General features: G+C 36.1%; 1 protein-coding gene across 1 annotated transcript in view; it reads left to right on the top strand.

The window, feature by feature from the left end:
* The window catches only part of LOC124721723 (glutamate receptor ionotropic, kainate 2-like), a 541,952-nt gene that overhangs the window by 331,119 nt on the left and 194,003 nt on the right, over positions 1–16,830 (top strand). Inside the window, exon 8 of the mRNA XM_047246817.1 lies at positions 4,151–4,294. Coding sequence (XP_047102773.1) covers positions 4,151–4,294 — 144 coding nt within the window. The remainder of the gene's footprint in view (positions 1–4,150; positions 4,295–16,830) is intronic.

The raw sequence follows: 16,830 nt of genomic DNA, 5'->3' as shown, positions 1-16,830 counted from the left end.
ATTAAAGTTGTGGAAGAAAGTGTATTTCCACATTTTTATGATGATGTTTATAAATTTGCATATTTTATGTAAAAAAGTTGAGGCTAACTAGCAAACATATTGTTGAATTCATTATTGAATTGGCTGAGTCACTGGTGAACAAAGGAGACCTGTCTGTATCAGCTTTGACTCAAAAGAGTTTACCTGTTAATGGACTCAGTGGAAGACATTTTCCTAAATTCATTATGGCTACAGAAATGTCAAAAAGGCATCACAGGAGATGTAATGTTTGTGCAGAATGAAGCAAGATAAGATCCTGGAAAGGGGCAAGAATTGATACCAGATAACATTGTGAAGAATGTGATGGATTCAAAATGTTTTATACTAGACAAATTTAACAAAGTAATTTTCAGTAAAAAAAAAAAAAAAAACCACATTTTCAGTTAGCTTTATTTTTAGTACCAACCTCTTCTAATCCTATCTCCATTTAGGAAATGAAAGATGGAAAAAATTGTTGTTGTTGTGGAAACAACACATATTCATTTCAATGTAAAAAGAAGGAATTGTCCCTTATGTTAGGCCATGTTTCTTTGTATTGAAAAACTGCTTAAAAGCACAGTGTCAGCCAGCTGAATGATGTGCTAGCTGCTCAGTCCCCAATGTCTTGAGGGCTAACTAGTATTTTCTTTTCTATAACAGCATACATTTTTCATGTTTTCTTAGGGTCCCACTGGCAAAAGCTATTGATCTGCATTCAGTTTACTTATCCACTATTTTTCTTGAAATAAATATGCTACCAACCTTTTGTCATTGCTATTCACCATAAGGCAAAAGGGGCTGACACGTCCAGTCTGTATAAAAATTCACTCTCACAAAACTGTTTCTTAATTTTCTCAAAAAAGCCTGTTGCAACTGTCACGCCAAACCAAGACAGTATTTTTCTTTAGCAGATTTTTTAGACATGAAACATTCAAATCCCGAGTACTAACTAATTTATCACAGAAACCACAAAGTTTAAAGAAGATTTAACTTTTTTTTTTTATTTTGGAATTGGAAATTTTGCAGTGGTCTCAGTTTTAACTTTGCCTGACAAAATTCCATCTTCTAAAATTCTGTCTCCCAGAAATTTAAGTTGCTTCACAGCTAATTTACATTTTTCTACCTTTAGACATACTCCCTCCATTAATTTTTTCCACACTTTTCGTAATAGTTCAAAATGACCTTCAAAAGTTTTTCCGACAATTCAACATAAATGTTTAATTTTGCAAGAAGTTTTTAGCTGAAAACGGAGCACAATGCGTGTATAAAATGTGCAACAGAAACATTAAGTCTAAAGGTACAACACAATATTCGTAACATCTACCCCTATACAACAAATAATTATAATTTCTAGAACTACACTCAAGTGGAATTTGATGAAACCCAGAAGTGAGATTAAGTATAGTCATTAACTTATTATGCTCAGATTTATGAATTAGCTCATCAATATTTTCTATATAATCAGTCTCTCTCTCTCTCTCTCTCTCTCTGTCTCTCTCCCTCTCTCTCTCTCTCTCTCTCTCTCTCTCTCTCCCTCTCTCTCCCTCTGTCTCCCCCACCCCTCCCCCTTGCTCCACAACATTATTTAATTGACTAGAATCAAGAACAAGTCAGACAATTCTCATGGTTGCGGAGCATTGTACTGAGCACAAGCGCCATATAAAGCAAAGGGAGCTTGACAAGTTGGCCATAGCGGAGCATTGCCTAGAAAACGGACATAAAATACAGTTCAAAAATACAAAAGTGTTGGCTCATGCATCTACATATTGGGACTCTGTTATAAAGGAAGCGACTGAGATTCACTTAAACAACAACAATTTCAACAGAGACCAGGGATACACACTCAGCAGGGCATGGGGACGGGAGTTGGACATCGAAAGAAAGCAGAGACAGATGTGCGACGTGGGAGCGGCAGCTTCAAACGTTGCGCCTGCCCCTGGCACCACCTGATGTCACTGGTACTGCCACGGGCAATAGCTCCGCTAGGTGCCCGGGTCGCCGTACGCGCGCGCACCACATTGGATCGATCTGATTGGCTGCTGATGATGTCATCATCCCTAAATAAGCGAGAGACCGTAACAGCCCCGGCAGTCAGTGAACTCCTGACGATGATGGCAGAGATGGCCATCGAAAACTCGAGGATTTTATTCGAATTGACGCGGCTGTTTTATTCATGTGTGCCGGCGCGAAAGACTCCGAGGACACATCTACTAAGCAGTTTCTTTTCCAGCTTTCAGTTTGAACAAAAATTTAAGTACTGCAATTCAAATTGTAAACATATCAGCCATTTCGGGCACACAAGTGTCACAACAGTGTTGTATAAAATCTACTGGGTGCACCTTACCCTGTATGGGAAAGCTCTTAATAAATCCATTTTCTCACAAGTCATTACAGTTCTTAATGAAATTTTTTGTCACAATACCTGTAATTCAACAAGATTTTTTATTTGTATCTGATACATTGTTTTTACATATATCTGCATTACATAAAACTGCTTTTTCTACCTTTACTGCTGTGGAATTCATTGCAGAAATTAGTATCACAGTTTTCTATTTCGTCCTTATCTTCTAAATTTTACTTAATTTGAAAAGTTTCTGTTCTCAAATTTTGATTTTATAGTTTCATAACATTACTAATGATTTCAAAACTATGGCATTTTTTTCATTTTCAATTCTATATTTTAAATGTAGATTCCGCTACATTCACCTGAAAATTTAGCTGTTTTCTGTCTTTTAAACAGTGAGTTTCATTTCATTGATATCATCCCTGACCATTCACAACCAGAGCACTGTTTTTAGCTGGTCAGTTTTTTATTGGTTCGTTAGTTACAAATGCGTGTCATTTGTTTCATTTTCCTGCTCATCAATCTTCACACTGTTTGGCTGCCTAACTTATAGTATAATTGATTCTTTGAGTTAACAGTTTTATTATTAGTTTTGGCTATTTGACTGCTAAACTCAGACTTTATAATTTATTTTTTGAGTCTTCAGTTATATTGTTAGTTTCCACTATCAAATAGCCTAGTTTACTCAAGTCATTACTCATTTCAATAATTACATTATTTAACTCTCTCAGTAACTATTCACACAATCAATTTCCCTCTAAAAATGATCTTCTTAACCTTTTTCCATATCCTGAATCATCACCTCCAAACATGGCTATAATTGCATCTTCATTTACTTTAAACTAAAAACAAAGTCACATGCTTTCTGACAAATCTCCCAGTAACTCCTCTGGTGCATCTTTCAGGGTGTCAGATATCTGGAACCTGTTAAACAGTACACAAAAACATACTGCTTAGTTGATGACCTCTGTTCAACTAACTGCGAACACCACTAGATGCTGAAGAAGCTCTCAACTGAGAGGTCAAAATTTTGACAGTGTAGAAGTAGTCTGGTACACCCAAACAAACCAGAAGCTGTTACATTGAGAAATCACTATCTCCATCTCTCCTAGAGTGCATGCCACATAACTTGGCAGGTGCCCAGAGACTTTGCATAGCCATGCATTAGTAGTGTGAGGGGAGATGGCGGGGGGGGGGGGGGGGGGGGGGGGGTCATGTGTTGCAATGTAGTCAAACTGTGTATTAGCTGCGTTCCATTCAGCAATCAGCAATGGACTGCCAACCATTAACATTATGTATGCACACAAGAAAGGTGACAACTGCAATCATTTATGCCTTAGTGAGGAAGGCCACAGAATTGAAGTGTTTGCCTTTAAAATATGAGATATACGGGTTTGCACTGTTTGACATTTCCATCCATTGAGGCAAGAAAATACCATGATGAGTAATTGGTAAAAACCATGGCACATTTATTAATCTTTCCCATGTGAACTGAGAAAATATATTTATCTTGTGATGTCTTGCAAAATAAAATTTAAAAAGAAGAAGAAAAGAAATGTGGTAAAACCGTATATTTACTGACACATCCTGGACCACCAATGGCTTTTGAGCATTCTCAAACAATTTCTATAATACTCATAAAATATTTTACAACATATGTAATTAATGGGAAGGATTATATCTGATAATATTAAACAGACTTGAAGTTCACTTTTTGTACATATCTTTAAGGACGAGTTAACCAGGAAACACAAATTTATTACTGTTGTTGTGATTTCTGTTTTTCAGGTTGAGTCTGCTCTCATGTATGATGCTGTGCATCTGTTTGATGCAACAGTAAGAGATATGAGAGACCTCCATATCGAGGATTCACCTTCTGGTTGTGATAACGTATGGGGACATGGTCATTCATTTATCAACCTGATGAGAGATGTAAGATGCTATTTTACTCTTTCAGACAGTATTGCATGTATTGTAGACTAACTTCACAATATATTGTTTGATTTTTGTCTTCTTACAAGTACATTAAGAGACAGTAACATCTTTTTTATTCTGGAAAGAGTGAGACACAGTGTTCAGATATACATGATAAAGAAGAAATACTTACTAGAGTTGACTGAAATTCATGACTGAGTTGACACACATTTAATAATAAGTGTTGAAACATGAGTTTTTAGAAGATGTTCCTCAAATATATGGAACAGTTTCACAACTGAAATTTTCACTGTGCAGCGGGTGTACGCAGATATGAAACTTCCTGGCAGATTAAAACTGGGTGCCAGACTGAGACTCAATCTCAGGAACTTTGCATTTCACAGGCAAGTGCGCTACTGACTGAGCTACCCAAGGAGGACTCACAACCCATCCTCAAAGCTTTTTTTTTGCCAGTACCTTGTCTCCTACCTTACAAACTTCACTGAAGTTCTCCTGTGAAATCTGCAAGACTATCACTCCTGGAAAAAAGGATATTGCAGAGACATGGCTTAGCCACAGCCTGGTGGATGTTTCCATAGTGAAATTTTCATTCTCCAGTGGAGTGTGTGCTGATATGAAACTTCCTACCAGAGTGAAAATTTCATTCTCGAAACATCTCCCTGGCTGCGGCTAAGCCATGTCTCCGGAGTATCCTTTTTTCCAGGATTACTAGTCTTGTAAGTTTCACAGGCGAATGTCTGCCAAGTTTGGAAGTTAGAGATGAGGTACTGGCAGAAGTAAGGCGCTGATGATGGGTCACGAGTCATGCTTGGGTAGCTCAGTCGGTAGAGCACTTGCTTGCAAAAGGCAAGGGTCCTGAGTTCAAGACTCAATCTGGTACATAATTTTAATCTGCCAGGAAGCTTCTTATGGGGTAGTTATTTAGTTACATGTGCATATGTAATATTCAAGTAAATGTAGTGATGCAGAATATATCTCATGTAAACTGTGAAGCACATCAGTGGTACTGCTTCATCTGACATTTCTTCATGTACTCAATAATCAGGAGAGATATTTCTGATATGTGCCAGGAGTCCATCTAGCTTGACCTGGTTAATCACAGCTGTGGAAAGAAATAAGTGATCATGGCTTATTTTGACTATTGGAGGCCATTTTAGAATCTCAGTTAATTGGTTAGATAGTAACACATGCCAATGCCCATGTTGAAGTTCTTGGTACCCAGTAGTTTGATTTTAACTCAATGCAGATGTTTTTTCTTATTCTTTCTAAACAATGTGGACATCATTTATTAAAATTCTGTTTGCTTATGGCTCACCATCTATATTCAATGTTCTGAGAAGGATCTATGGAGTTCAAGAGACAGTTTGAGGTGAACAGAATTTATTTGAACACAAAACATAAAAAGTTTTTAGTTGTTACATTCACCACAAATCTCTGCGGCATTGCTGAATAAGCAGAAATATTTGTGAGTGCTCTATAGAAACAGGTAAAAATGAGTGTGCTTATTTTAGTATAATATACTGCAACTCTGGATATGATCATTCTCACCCACAGACTATTTATTTATTTTTCAGTCATTTGCTGTATTTGAATTGATACTTGTTGTATGAATACATATAGGCCTCAGCATCAAGGATTTTACATTGAAAATTACACAATGGATTCTACAATTTATTGCATTTAGGGCAGATTACAGCATAATGATTCCTTTATGCTAAAATTCATGTACATGTGTATTATTTGTCAAAATTAAATGACAGTTAATCCTTACTTTTTCAAGCATCATACTTTTGAATTCTCCTTCCAGCAATCATAAAATTAATTTAAGGACTAAAGTGGATTTTTCTGCAATATTTCTCTGGTTATGTGATTAAAGATGTTAATGTTCATTTGGCTGATATTGTTTGGAAGGCAATTGAATATGTACCCCAGAGAATGTTACACTTTTCTCATAACAATTTGTCCTGTCCTGGATTACTCTCACTTCCTATCAGTATCTTGTTTGGTATTGATGAAACTCCTCATTTTTCTTAAAATTTTGTTTTACTGTTAAATTATTTAGCAGTTTGAATTTTTGTCTGTAGTTTGTTTGGCATTTCTCATTGATCATTATGTGAATATCCCTTTCCTTTATGATGAGTAACTTCTTCATATTTACTGAGATACTGCATAGATTATTGGTAGTAAGAGCACATCAACCAGTGATACTAACTGCTACGCCACACTGCATGCAAGCACAACTCACAGCATTGATCCCTCTCCTGGAGAAACAGTGACCCACTGTTTCAGAAGTTCTCACTGGAGATGACTACAGCACTCTGGGTATAAATCTTGTCAATGGACCTCTGTATGGCAGTGCTGGCAGGTCACCACTTTCTGGTCATGTTGTCACATCCTGATCACTATGACAAGCATCAAAGGTAGCCCCTCCCATTGAATCTCTGCAGTTGCTGAGCTGGCATTCATTTCCCTTGAATGAGACATCGCCATCATTGATCTGCCTCTCAGAGCTGTAGTAGGATGCCACAGGGAGGACATGGACAATGCCTCTGCACTTTTGTCTTCTTGATGATGTATCATAATCCTCTACCATATGCTACATCTGACAAGCAGTGAAGGATACAATACAGCCAAAGTGGTGCTTCAGTAACTTCTCCAGTAGTATCACTTTCAACTCAGGCATAAAAATCTATACAAAATCTTACAGGCTGAATTTCACTGATTGGGGCTTGGCATTATAGTACTCTCAGTCTCTCTCATATGCATCCAGGGTCTATATGCAATCCTCTTGCATCTTGATTCTTTGGTCTTGGTGATGAATTGTTTCATGTTTTCATCCCAAGTGCCATCCAGATGTAATAGGAACAGTGTATCCATTGTCATTTCAGCCTTATCACCATGGAGCAGAAAGAATGGTGTGAAGACTGTAATGTCTTGTTCCACTGTCTTATCTGGGAAGGTCACAATGGGCCATATTGTATTCCAGTCATTCATTAACATGAATATACATTGAGATAATATCTGCCAATATCCTATTAAAGCATTCTATGGGACCATCCACTTGTGGGTGATAAGCAATTGTCATCCTCTGGGTGATATTGCAAATTGAAATTACCTCTGATAGCCTGGCTTGCCTCATTGAACACACCTGTTCTCATCACATCATTGAAGTTAAGTAATGTTGGGCATGGCCAGTACTTGAACAGATAAGCAAGTGGGTATGCCAAGTGCTGTTGGCTGCTTTCCCTTTGCCCTTGTGATGAAGCAAGCTGGGATAATTTTACTTTCTCTCTAGTTTTGCCATGTGCCTCCTTTAAATGCATTATTTCACTTTTAACTAATTACCATTAACATATGTGAATATAATCTGCATTTTCATAAAAGAGAAAGGTTGGCCCTCAGTTTTAAAGAATATAACACCAGATCTAATTTTGTGCTTAGTTTTATGTATGTAATGGATTTTCTAATTTATTTTGACTATTACTAGTTAGTATCTTTCATTATAGGGTGAAATCAGTAATTGTTTCATAACTTAAATTCTGTTATAGACCTATAAACAAATATGAATTCTGTATTAAGTGTAAACATTTGGAAAAACAACTAATAGTATTCTTAAATGGTTTATTTGGCTCTATTTGAAAACATGTTAGCAAAGCCAGCCCTTAATTAACTCCAAAGTAATTAACAGTTTTGTCCAAAGTATTGTTTGCATACTTATATTTGTTAATTTCATGATTTAAACAAATAATTCAGCTTAAATCTTGTAATAGAAAAACTGTTAAAAAGAACCAATTTTTTGACATATTCAGTTAATTTAATGAGTTAAGTTTTAATTGTAATTTCTGTAAATTTAACTTCAAACAATGTGTAGTTTCAGTACCTATTGTTGTGAGGATATACAGGATGTTACAAAAAGGTACAGCCAAACTTTCAGGAAACGTTCCTCACACACAAAGAAAGAAAATATATTATGTGGACATGTGTCCGGAAACGCTTACTTTCCATGTTAGAGCACATTTTATTGCTTCTCTTCAAATCACATTAATCATGGAATGGAAACACACAGCAACAGAACGTACCAGTGTGACTTCAAACACTTTGTTACAGGAAATGTTCAAAATGTCTTCCGTTAGTGAGGATACGTGCATCCATCCTCTGTTGCATGGAATCCCTGATGCGCTGATGCAGCCCTGGAGAATGGCATATTGTATCACAGCTGTCCACAATACAAGCACGAAGAGTCTCTACATTTGGTACCGGGATTGCGTAGACAAGAGCTTTCAAATGCCCCCATAAATGAAAGTCAAGAGGGTTGAGGTCAGGAGAGTGTGGAGGCCATGGAATTGGTCCGCCTCTACCAATCCATCAGTCACTGAATCTGTTGTTGAGAAGCGTACAAACACTTCGACTGAAATGTGAAGGAGCTCCATCGTGCATGAACCACATGTTGTGTCATACTTGTAAAGGCACATGTTCTAGCAGCACAGGTAGAGTATCCTGCATGAAATCACGATAACGTGCTCCATTGAGTGTAGGTGGACGAAAGTAAAATGAGCTCTAACATGGAAATTAAGCATTTCCGGACACATGTCCACATAACATCTTTTCTTCATTTGTGTGTGAGGAATGTTTCCTGAAAGTTTGGCAGTACCTTTTTGTAACACCCTGTATAAGGACCCAGTTTTTGGTCACAAGACAGTCAGTCCACAGCCGAGTTTCAGATGATGAGCCCTTTACACCCCATCGCATAATAGTTCTTCTTATACAGTGTTCCATTGGTTAATGGAATTGTTCTTTAGTCAGTTCACCTTTCTTTAAAGCTTCTGCTTAGCAGCAATGACATTTAATACAGTGATGATGGAGATACTGTCCATTCTGTTATGTTCCATCACTGGATTCCTTGAAACACAGTATCCTTGTGTCTGAGTCCATTCTCATATACCATTGTGGCATCATATTGCTAAAACTTCAGTATACATCATACTAGTTGACATGATGGATCTTTTTGGCTGGTCAACTAACACATGGTTTGCAAAATAAATATGGCTGGATCTTGTTGATTTGTTTATTTATTTATTTATTTGTTTTCATTGGATCCATAGACAGCATACACTGTATGGGTCAAGTCAAATTTCTATGACAAGAATTGAATTAGTATAATATGCTTAATAACTAGCATTTAGCAAATTATGATACAATACATCAATATTCTAGTACCATATCATACATTCTAATTACAATTTGCTTACATCATCTATACTGTGTGTGTATATTAGAGAGGTCTTTTTACTTATTTTGTGGTTTTCTGATGCATTGTATTTAGTACACACTATTACATTGCAATTTGTCTTACTTTAGTACACATGTCAAACTCATCTACATCTATTTTTGTACGTTCTATTACAATGTAAATTTTGGATTATTCTGCTATGCACATGAAAGCATTTATACTATAGTAACAGTTTTCTATCAAAAATGTTTTGAGAGATTTTTTGAAAATATTTTTATTGTTTATCTTACTCAAGTATGAAGAAAGTTTTTCAAGGGCTTTTGGACCTGCATAGGATGGCTTTGTTTTGAATTTCATGGTGTTATGTCTGGGATCATGGAAGAAGTTCTGCTTCCTAGTGTCATCATTTTGCTGGGGCTTGATATCTTGAGTATCGAATACATATTGGAATTTTGTTCAGCACAAGAGTTCATAAAGGTAAATGCTTGGTAGAGTTAGTATTTTGAGTGCTTCGAATGCTGACTGACACGATTCTCTCCACTTAAGGTTAGATATTATTCTTATTGCTCTTTTCTGCATTTTGAATACTCTGTTTAGGTTTTTTTGAAGGTGCCTCCCAACAAAATTGTGCCATAGCTTAATGTGGAATGAATTAGTTACTAGTATGTAATTTTCATAGTGTTTGTGTTTTTCAGGAAGCTGAGTTTGTGGAGAACATATAGGTTTGAGCTGAGCTTTCCACTTGTGTATTCTATGTGCTTGTCCCAGTTTAAATTGTCATTCTATACTATCCCAAGGAATTTTGCATATTTGGAATTTTCTGCTAGGCATCCTTCTATACAAATGTTGATGTATTCAATGTGTTGGTTTTGTAGTCTGAAATTAAAAAAAAATGTTTTAGCAATGTTGTTATGCAGATTTATTTCAGCAAAGCTTTGGATAACATTACTTACTTCCAAGTTGGCATTTATTTCCAGAATTTTCTTAACCAGTTGTGAGTGAGGTTGGGTATGTTATACCCGAGGTGTTTTGATGTGCTGATTATTGAATGTCATTGTTGCCACACAAATCTTGCTGCCATAATAGCTGGAGGTATGGGAGAAGGAAGGGGGGGGGGGGGGGAGGGGGCAAGATGCAGTGTTGAGTTTATTGTTGCGCCAGCATCAGGGGGAGATACATGTGTGCAGTGTGCAAAGTTGGCTAGGGTACACTGCACTCAACCTTGTAGTTGGTGTTATAGTTTTGAGCTGTCTGCAAGTTTATGAGATATATAGTTATTTATAGTATTCTTTGATTAATTTTTAGATTTTATATTTCTCAATGTGACTTATGAAGAAAATGAATGTTGGCTACAAGAACTGCTAGAAGAAGTTTTAGAAACTTGTTCAAATGCTAGTTCCTGTGACTCCAAGAGCAAAAAAGAGATTCACAAAGTTTCTCAAACAAGTGAAGAAAGTGATCTGGAACAAGAGGATATTTTGGATGGTTCAGAATAGCCAAAATCTATGTTACAGCTCCTAGTCAGTCACCTGAGGTATGTGGGATTTTTTTATAGGACCAAAGATGGTACAAAATGGATGAAGGATTGTCCTAGGCAAATTGTTCATATTCATTCAGAGAATTCTCCAGGTGTAAAAGGTGTGGCAAAACATGCCAAAACAGAGACTTAATGTTGGAGTCTTTTTATAACAAACAGCATGTTGAATATTATACTTACAGATACAAATAATCAAATAAGGAATATCAGGGGAAAATAACCAGAAAATAATGAACAGTACCACATGAACAATGCAACTTTGGAGGATTTGAATGCATTTATGGGACTTTTGTATATAGTGGGCCTAAGTCACTCAAATAGACAAAACTTGAATGATTTGTGGCGTACAGATGCTACTGGAGTTGCAATCTTTTGGCCTACAGTGTCACTGCAAAGGTTTTACTTTCTCCAAAATTGTTTGAGATTTGATGATAAGAACACCCAGGATGAAAGGAAACAGACTGACAATCTGGCTGCTATAAGAGTTATTTTTAATAATTTGTTGAAAATATTCAACAACGCTATATGCCGACTGAGAACCTTATTATTGATGAGATGCTGTTATCTTTCCAGGGGATATGTCCTTTCCATGTATACATGCCAAACAAACCAGCCGAATACAGCATAAAAATATCTGCTTTTGTAGATGCAAAGACATTCTATATCGTGAAACTGGAAGTATACACAAGAAAGCAACCACCAGTACCTTACCAGCTTAGTAATAAAGCATATGATATTGTAAACCATGGAGAAAATAATGAAAACAAATAGGAATTTGATGTTCGATAATTGGTGTACTAGTTACCCACTTATGATACATGTGTGGAAAGAACATTTTATTGATTTCTGTTGGAACAGTCCATAAAAACAAGACAAGTGTACCTGAGATTTTCAGAAAAGGAACAGAAGTATATAGTTCTTGATTTGGGTTCCAGAATGATGTTACATTGGTGTCCTATGGATTGATTGGATTGTTTGGGGGGGGGGGAGACCAGACAGCGAGGTCATCAGTCTCATCAGATTAGGGAAGGATGGGGAAGGAAGCCAGCCGTGCCCTTTCAAAGGAACCATTCCGACATTTGCCTGGAGCGATTTAGGGAAATCACATAAAACCTAAATCAGGATGGCCAGATGCGGGATTGAACCGTCGTCCTCCTGAATGCGAGTCCAGTGTGCTAGCCACTGCGCCACCTCGCTCGGTGGTTTCCTAAGTAACTAGAAAAAATAAAGTTGTGCTGGTTATGTCAACTTTACACCATGATAGAAACATAGACCAATCGACAGATGATAAAGAAAACCAGAAGTTATTACTTATTACATTGCAACTAAAGCTGGCATTGATGTTGCAGATGAACTGAGTGCCACAAATGATGTTGCCCACAACACCAAACATTGGTCTATTACAATTTTTTATGGTATACTCAATATAGCTGCCATAAATGCCATCAGTCTACAGAGAAAATAACAAAGGTGACAAGACACACATGAAGTGCCAAGATTTCATTCATAATTTAGGTTTGAATCTCACAAATGAGTCTTCACATTAGACAAGAAAACATACATCTCCGAATGGAAATTTGAAAGTGGATTGGTGATCAACAGGGAGAAACTTCATCACCAGTTCCAAAAAATTGACTGGTAGATATGTCAGTAGTGGTGAATGTATTGAAAAAAAGACAGGAAAACAAAACATTATTGTTCAAAGTATGAGGAGAAAATATATATGGAGCACACAATTTTTATGTCCGGAGAATGTGCTGATTTGTAGGTATAATGTTGGTGCTGAGCTAATCGATGTGGTAAGACCTTTTATTTTATTTTTCTGTTTTCCAATAAGAAGATAATATCATTATATTAATTAATCAAAGAAACTGTAATTTTCTTCGAAATATGTATGAAAAAATTTTAAACTTCTGAAACTTGTACTTAAAAAAAAAAAAAAAAAAAAGTTTCATATCTTAAACCCAGTATTTTACTTACTCATCTTGTTTAACAGACATCATTATTAATATTCCAAGTAAAAATGCTTACTACACTGTTATAGTATCAAAAATTCGTCATCAGAGTCAGAGTTTTGGGTATTTCATACCCACTTCATAGCTGGTGTCTCACCTCATTCACACAGGGTTAAATATCAGAGTTGTATCATCTGCATAAGTAATTATAAGTCCATAATTTACAGTATTTCGGATGTGATTTGTATATAAAATGGGCCAAATATGGAGCCCTGTGGGACAGAGAACTGTAGTATTCTTGCTTCAGATCGTATTTTCTCTCCTGTAATTTTTTAAATTTCTGTGTATTGGTTTCTGTTTCCCGGGTATGACAGGATCCAGTCTCCTGCCATCCCTCTTATCCTGTACACCCCTAATATTTCTACTAATGTTTTATGGTCTATGCAATCAAAAGCTTTTGTTAAATCCACAACTGTCTGAGTTGGTTATGACATTCTCAATTAGATCTATGATTGTATCTAAATTACATTTATGTTTATGGAAGCCAAATTGTTTTTTACTGATTAGCTCATATTTCATCACAAATGCAATGATCCACAGAGCATAAGCTCGTTCACATATTTTTGATATGACTGGTAAAATAGCTATGGGTCTATAATTTTATGGTTGCTATTTGTTTCCCTTTTTATATATTGGTTTTATCAATGCCATCTTCAAACAGTTTGGAAAAATTCCTTCCATGAATGACTTGTTGATTAGTTGCGTAAGTGGTTTTTTGAATTCCTGCATACAATATTTAATTACAATGGATAATATTTCATCAATTCCACATGATTTTGCCTGTTTTAGAGTTTTTATTATCTGCAGTGTTTCTTCTTCTGTCACTGCAAATAGAGCCATAGTTTTTTGAATGGGATGAATATACGTATTCCATGTGCTATTGTGTCTACAGTTTGTCTTTTCTCTTAGTTTTTGGCCTACTGTGGCAAAAGGGCCATTGGAGAGTTTGACAATGTTATTATCTTCTTTTATCATCTTTTTGCTTGTCATAAACTGTATGTATTTTGCTGTGTCCTGTGGGTCTGATGGTATACAACTTGCATTTCTAATAGACCAGCAAGCCTTACTTATGTAGGTTTTTGCTTCTTGTTGTTTGGCTGCTGCAGTAAATTGTCATATATATTTTTTTGTGTTTCCTGTAATACATTTAAAATTTTTCATTATTGCTAGTTTTATACACCCTGTGCAATAATTTTATTTTGTCCCTAGAGACTAAAATACTTTTTGTTATCCAGTTTTTGTTCTTGTTGGTGAATTTGCTACTGGCCTTTGTACAGGAAAGGTACAGTTAAGATGCTGAGGCCTTTAAAATGCTTTCTACAGGATTCTTGGTTTGTAATGCTTGTAATTGCTCTTATGGCTTTCTTCTGCCACATGAACACTGTCTGAGCACCATGAGAGTTTCCCCATAGTTTTATTGTATACTGGCGCTGACACTGAAAGAAGTTAAAAGTTATTGTTTGTGTACTAATGTTTTTAATTTCTTTAACAAGAAGACTACTCTTCATAATTTGGTACATAACTGTTCGGTATGACAGTTCAAGGTCAGTTTAGGATCCAGGTGGATTCCAAGAAGCCTTACTGAGTCAGATTCACGTACTTTTTCATTAATCTTGTGCACGTAGAAAAATATAGTCTCAGTTTTGCTATTGTTTAATATTAGCATGTTACTGTAGAGCCATATGGCAGCCTATTCAAGTCTAGCTTTTGTTGTTTGTTTCATCTCCTCCAATTTGTGGCCCACAGTAATCAGGGTAGTGTCATCAGCATATATTATTGGCTTGTCAGGCAAGAAAGTAGGCAAGTCATTCATGTATATTAAGAAAAGGAATGGCCCAAACACTGAGCCTTGTGGCACACCTCTAACTACTGGCAGGGCATTTGATTGACAGTTATTTAACATGAGCACTTGAGTTCTGTTAGTCAAATATGATCCAATTAGTGTCAGTCCATTATCCTTGATACCATAGCACTCCAGCTTATTTATGAGTATTTCGTGTGACACAGTATCAGATGCTTTGCTCAGATCTAGTAGTAAGGCACACATGTAGAAGTTGTTCTGAAAGCCATTAAGAATGCCTGTTACAAGAGTTTCTACTGCATTTACTGTAGACAAACCTGGCCTAAATCCAAAGAGTGATGAGGAGATACAATTATGATCATCAAAATAGTTGCAAAGTTTTAATTTAATACAACATTCTATCACCTTGGATATTATAGGTATGAGAGATATTGGGTGATAACTTTCAGCTTTGTTTTTTCCTCTTTTTTATAAATAGGGAAAACAATTGTAGCCTTCAGGACCTCAGGAAAGTTTCCTGTTTTAAAGGTATTATTGATCAGAAAGGTAAAAGGGGCAACAATTAGATCAATTATTTGTTTCACGGTGTTGTTTAAGATACCATACAGATCTTCACTGTAAGATGATTGTAGCTTTGTTACCACTTTCTGTACAATTTGACAGGTAACCTGTTTCCATTTAAAGGATATATTATTGTCAGGTATGTTATGGAAAAAGCTTCCAGAAGTTGCATCATTTGCTGCAGAGGTAGGAGTAGCTTCATACTTAGTGCTGTTTACAAAGAATTCATTCAATTTATCTGGCAATATTGGAATTTCTAGTCTGTTTATATGTTTTCCTGCTATTGTGTTGATTACCTTCTGAGCTGCTTTGCATTTGTTGCTGGAATTTTCTATGAAAGCATCATTGGCTCTTTGCTTTGCTGTCTGTATTTCTGTCCTGTACCTCTTCCTGGCTTCTTTGTACCTCTGTTTCCATTCTAGATTATCAGTTTTAGCCATTTTATGTAGAGCAATAAGAGTTTTTATCTGGTCATGCAGGTTAGGTGTAAACCAGTTGTATCACTTTTTCTTGTTTGATAGACCATGTGTTTTCACCTTTTTAGTTACTTGTGGGCAGCAGCTTTGAACTAAGCTCATTAGTATGTTAATAAATATTTTAGAGCATTTTCATTGCTATCACTGTTATATACTCTATCCCACTCAAGTTCTAATAATTTTTGTGTTAGCTGTGTGACGTTGGCTGGATATAACAGTCTGATCTTCTTAATGTGTTAAGGTAACTGAATAGGGTATGTTTCATGACTGACCATCAGCCATAGGCCATGGTGATCAGATAATATTGGATCTATCACTCCATACTCTTATTCATCTTTTGTTAAATTGGAAATTATTTTATCCAGGCATGCCGCTAATCGTGTTGGCTGGTCATTCACACAGTACAAGTTGTTGGATCTTAGCAGGTTTTGAAAATGTGTGACAGTTGGTGTTTTTTGTAGAATATCAATATTAATGTCACCAATGTATACTATCTTGTGGGGCCTGTATTTTACCAACAGGTACTTTTTTGGTATCTCTATTTGAGCAATAAATTGTCTTATATCAGAACATGGGGTGTGATAAATAGAGATGAGCACTAACTTTTGTTTTGGAAGTAGCACTACAACAATTTCAAAAGTTGGTCTTTGCAAAACTGATCAACTTTCTGTGCTACATATTCAATGTTAGAATTTTTGTTTACAAAAATTACAACACCTCCCCCCATGTCCACTTTTGTTTCTACAGTATGAACTTGTTAACTCTAATCCTTCAGGGATATACAGAGCAGTATCATCAGGTGTGAGGCAGTGTTCATTTATACAAAAAATGTGGCATGGGTTTGAAATTAGGAATACATTTATTTCATCTATTTCGTTTCTGATTGACTGTACATTTAGATGCAAAATTAAAA

This window comes from Schistocerca piceifrons, chromosome X (assembly GCF_021461385.2).
Source record: "Schistocerca piceifrons isolate TAMUIC-IGC-003096 chromosome X, iqSchPice1.1, whole genome shotgun sequence".
NCBI lineage: Eukaryota > Metazoa > Arthropoda > Insecta > Orthoptera > Acrididae > Schistocerca > Schistocerca piceifrons.
Note: the sequence above shows the minus strand (reverse complement) of the source record. Positions and strands in the feature narration are given on the sequence as shown.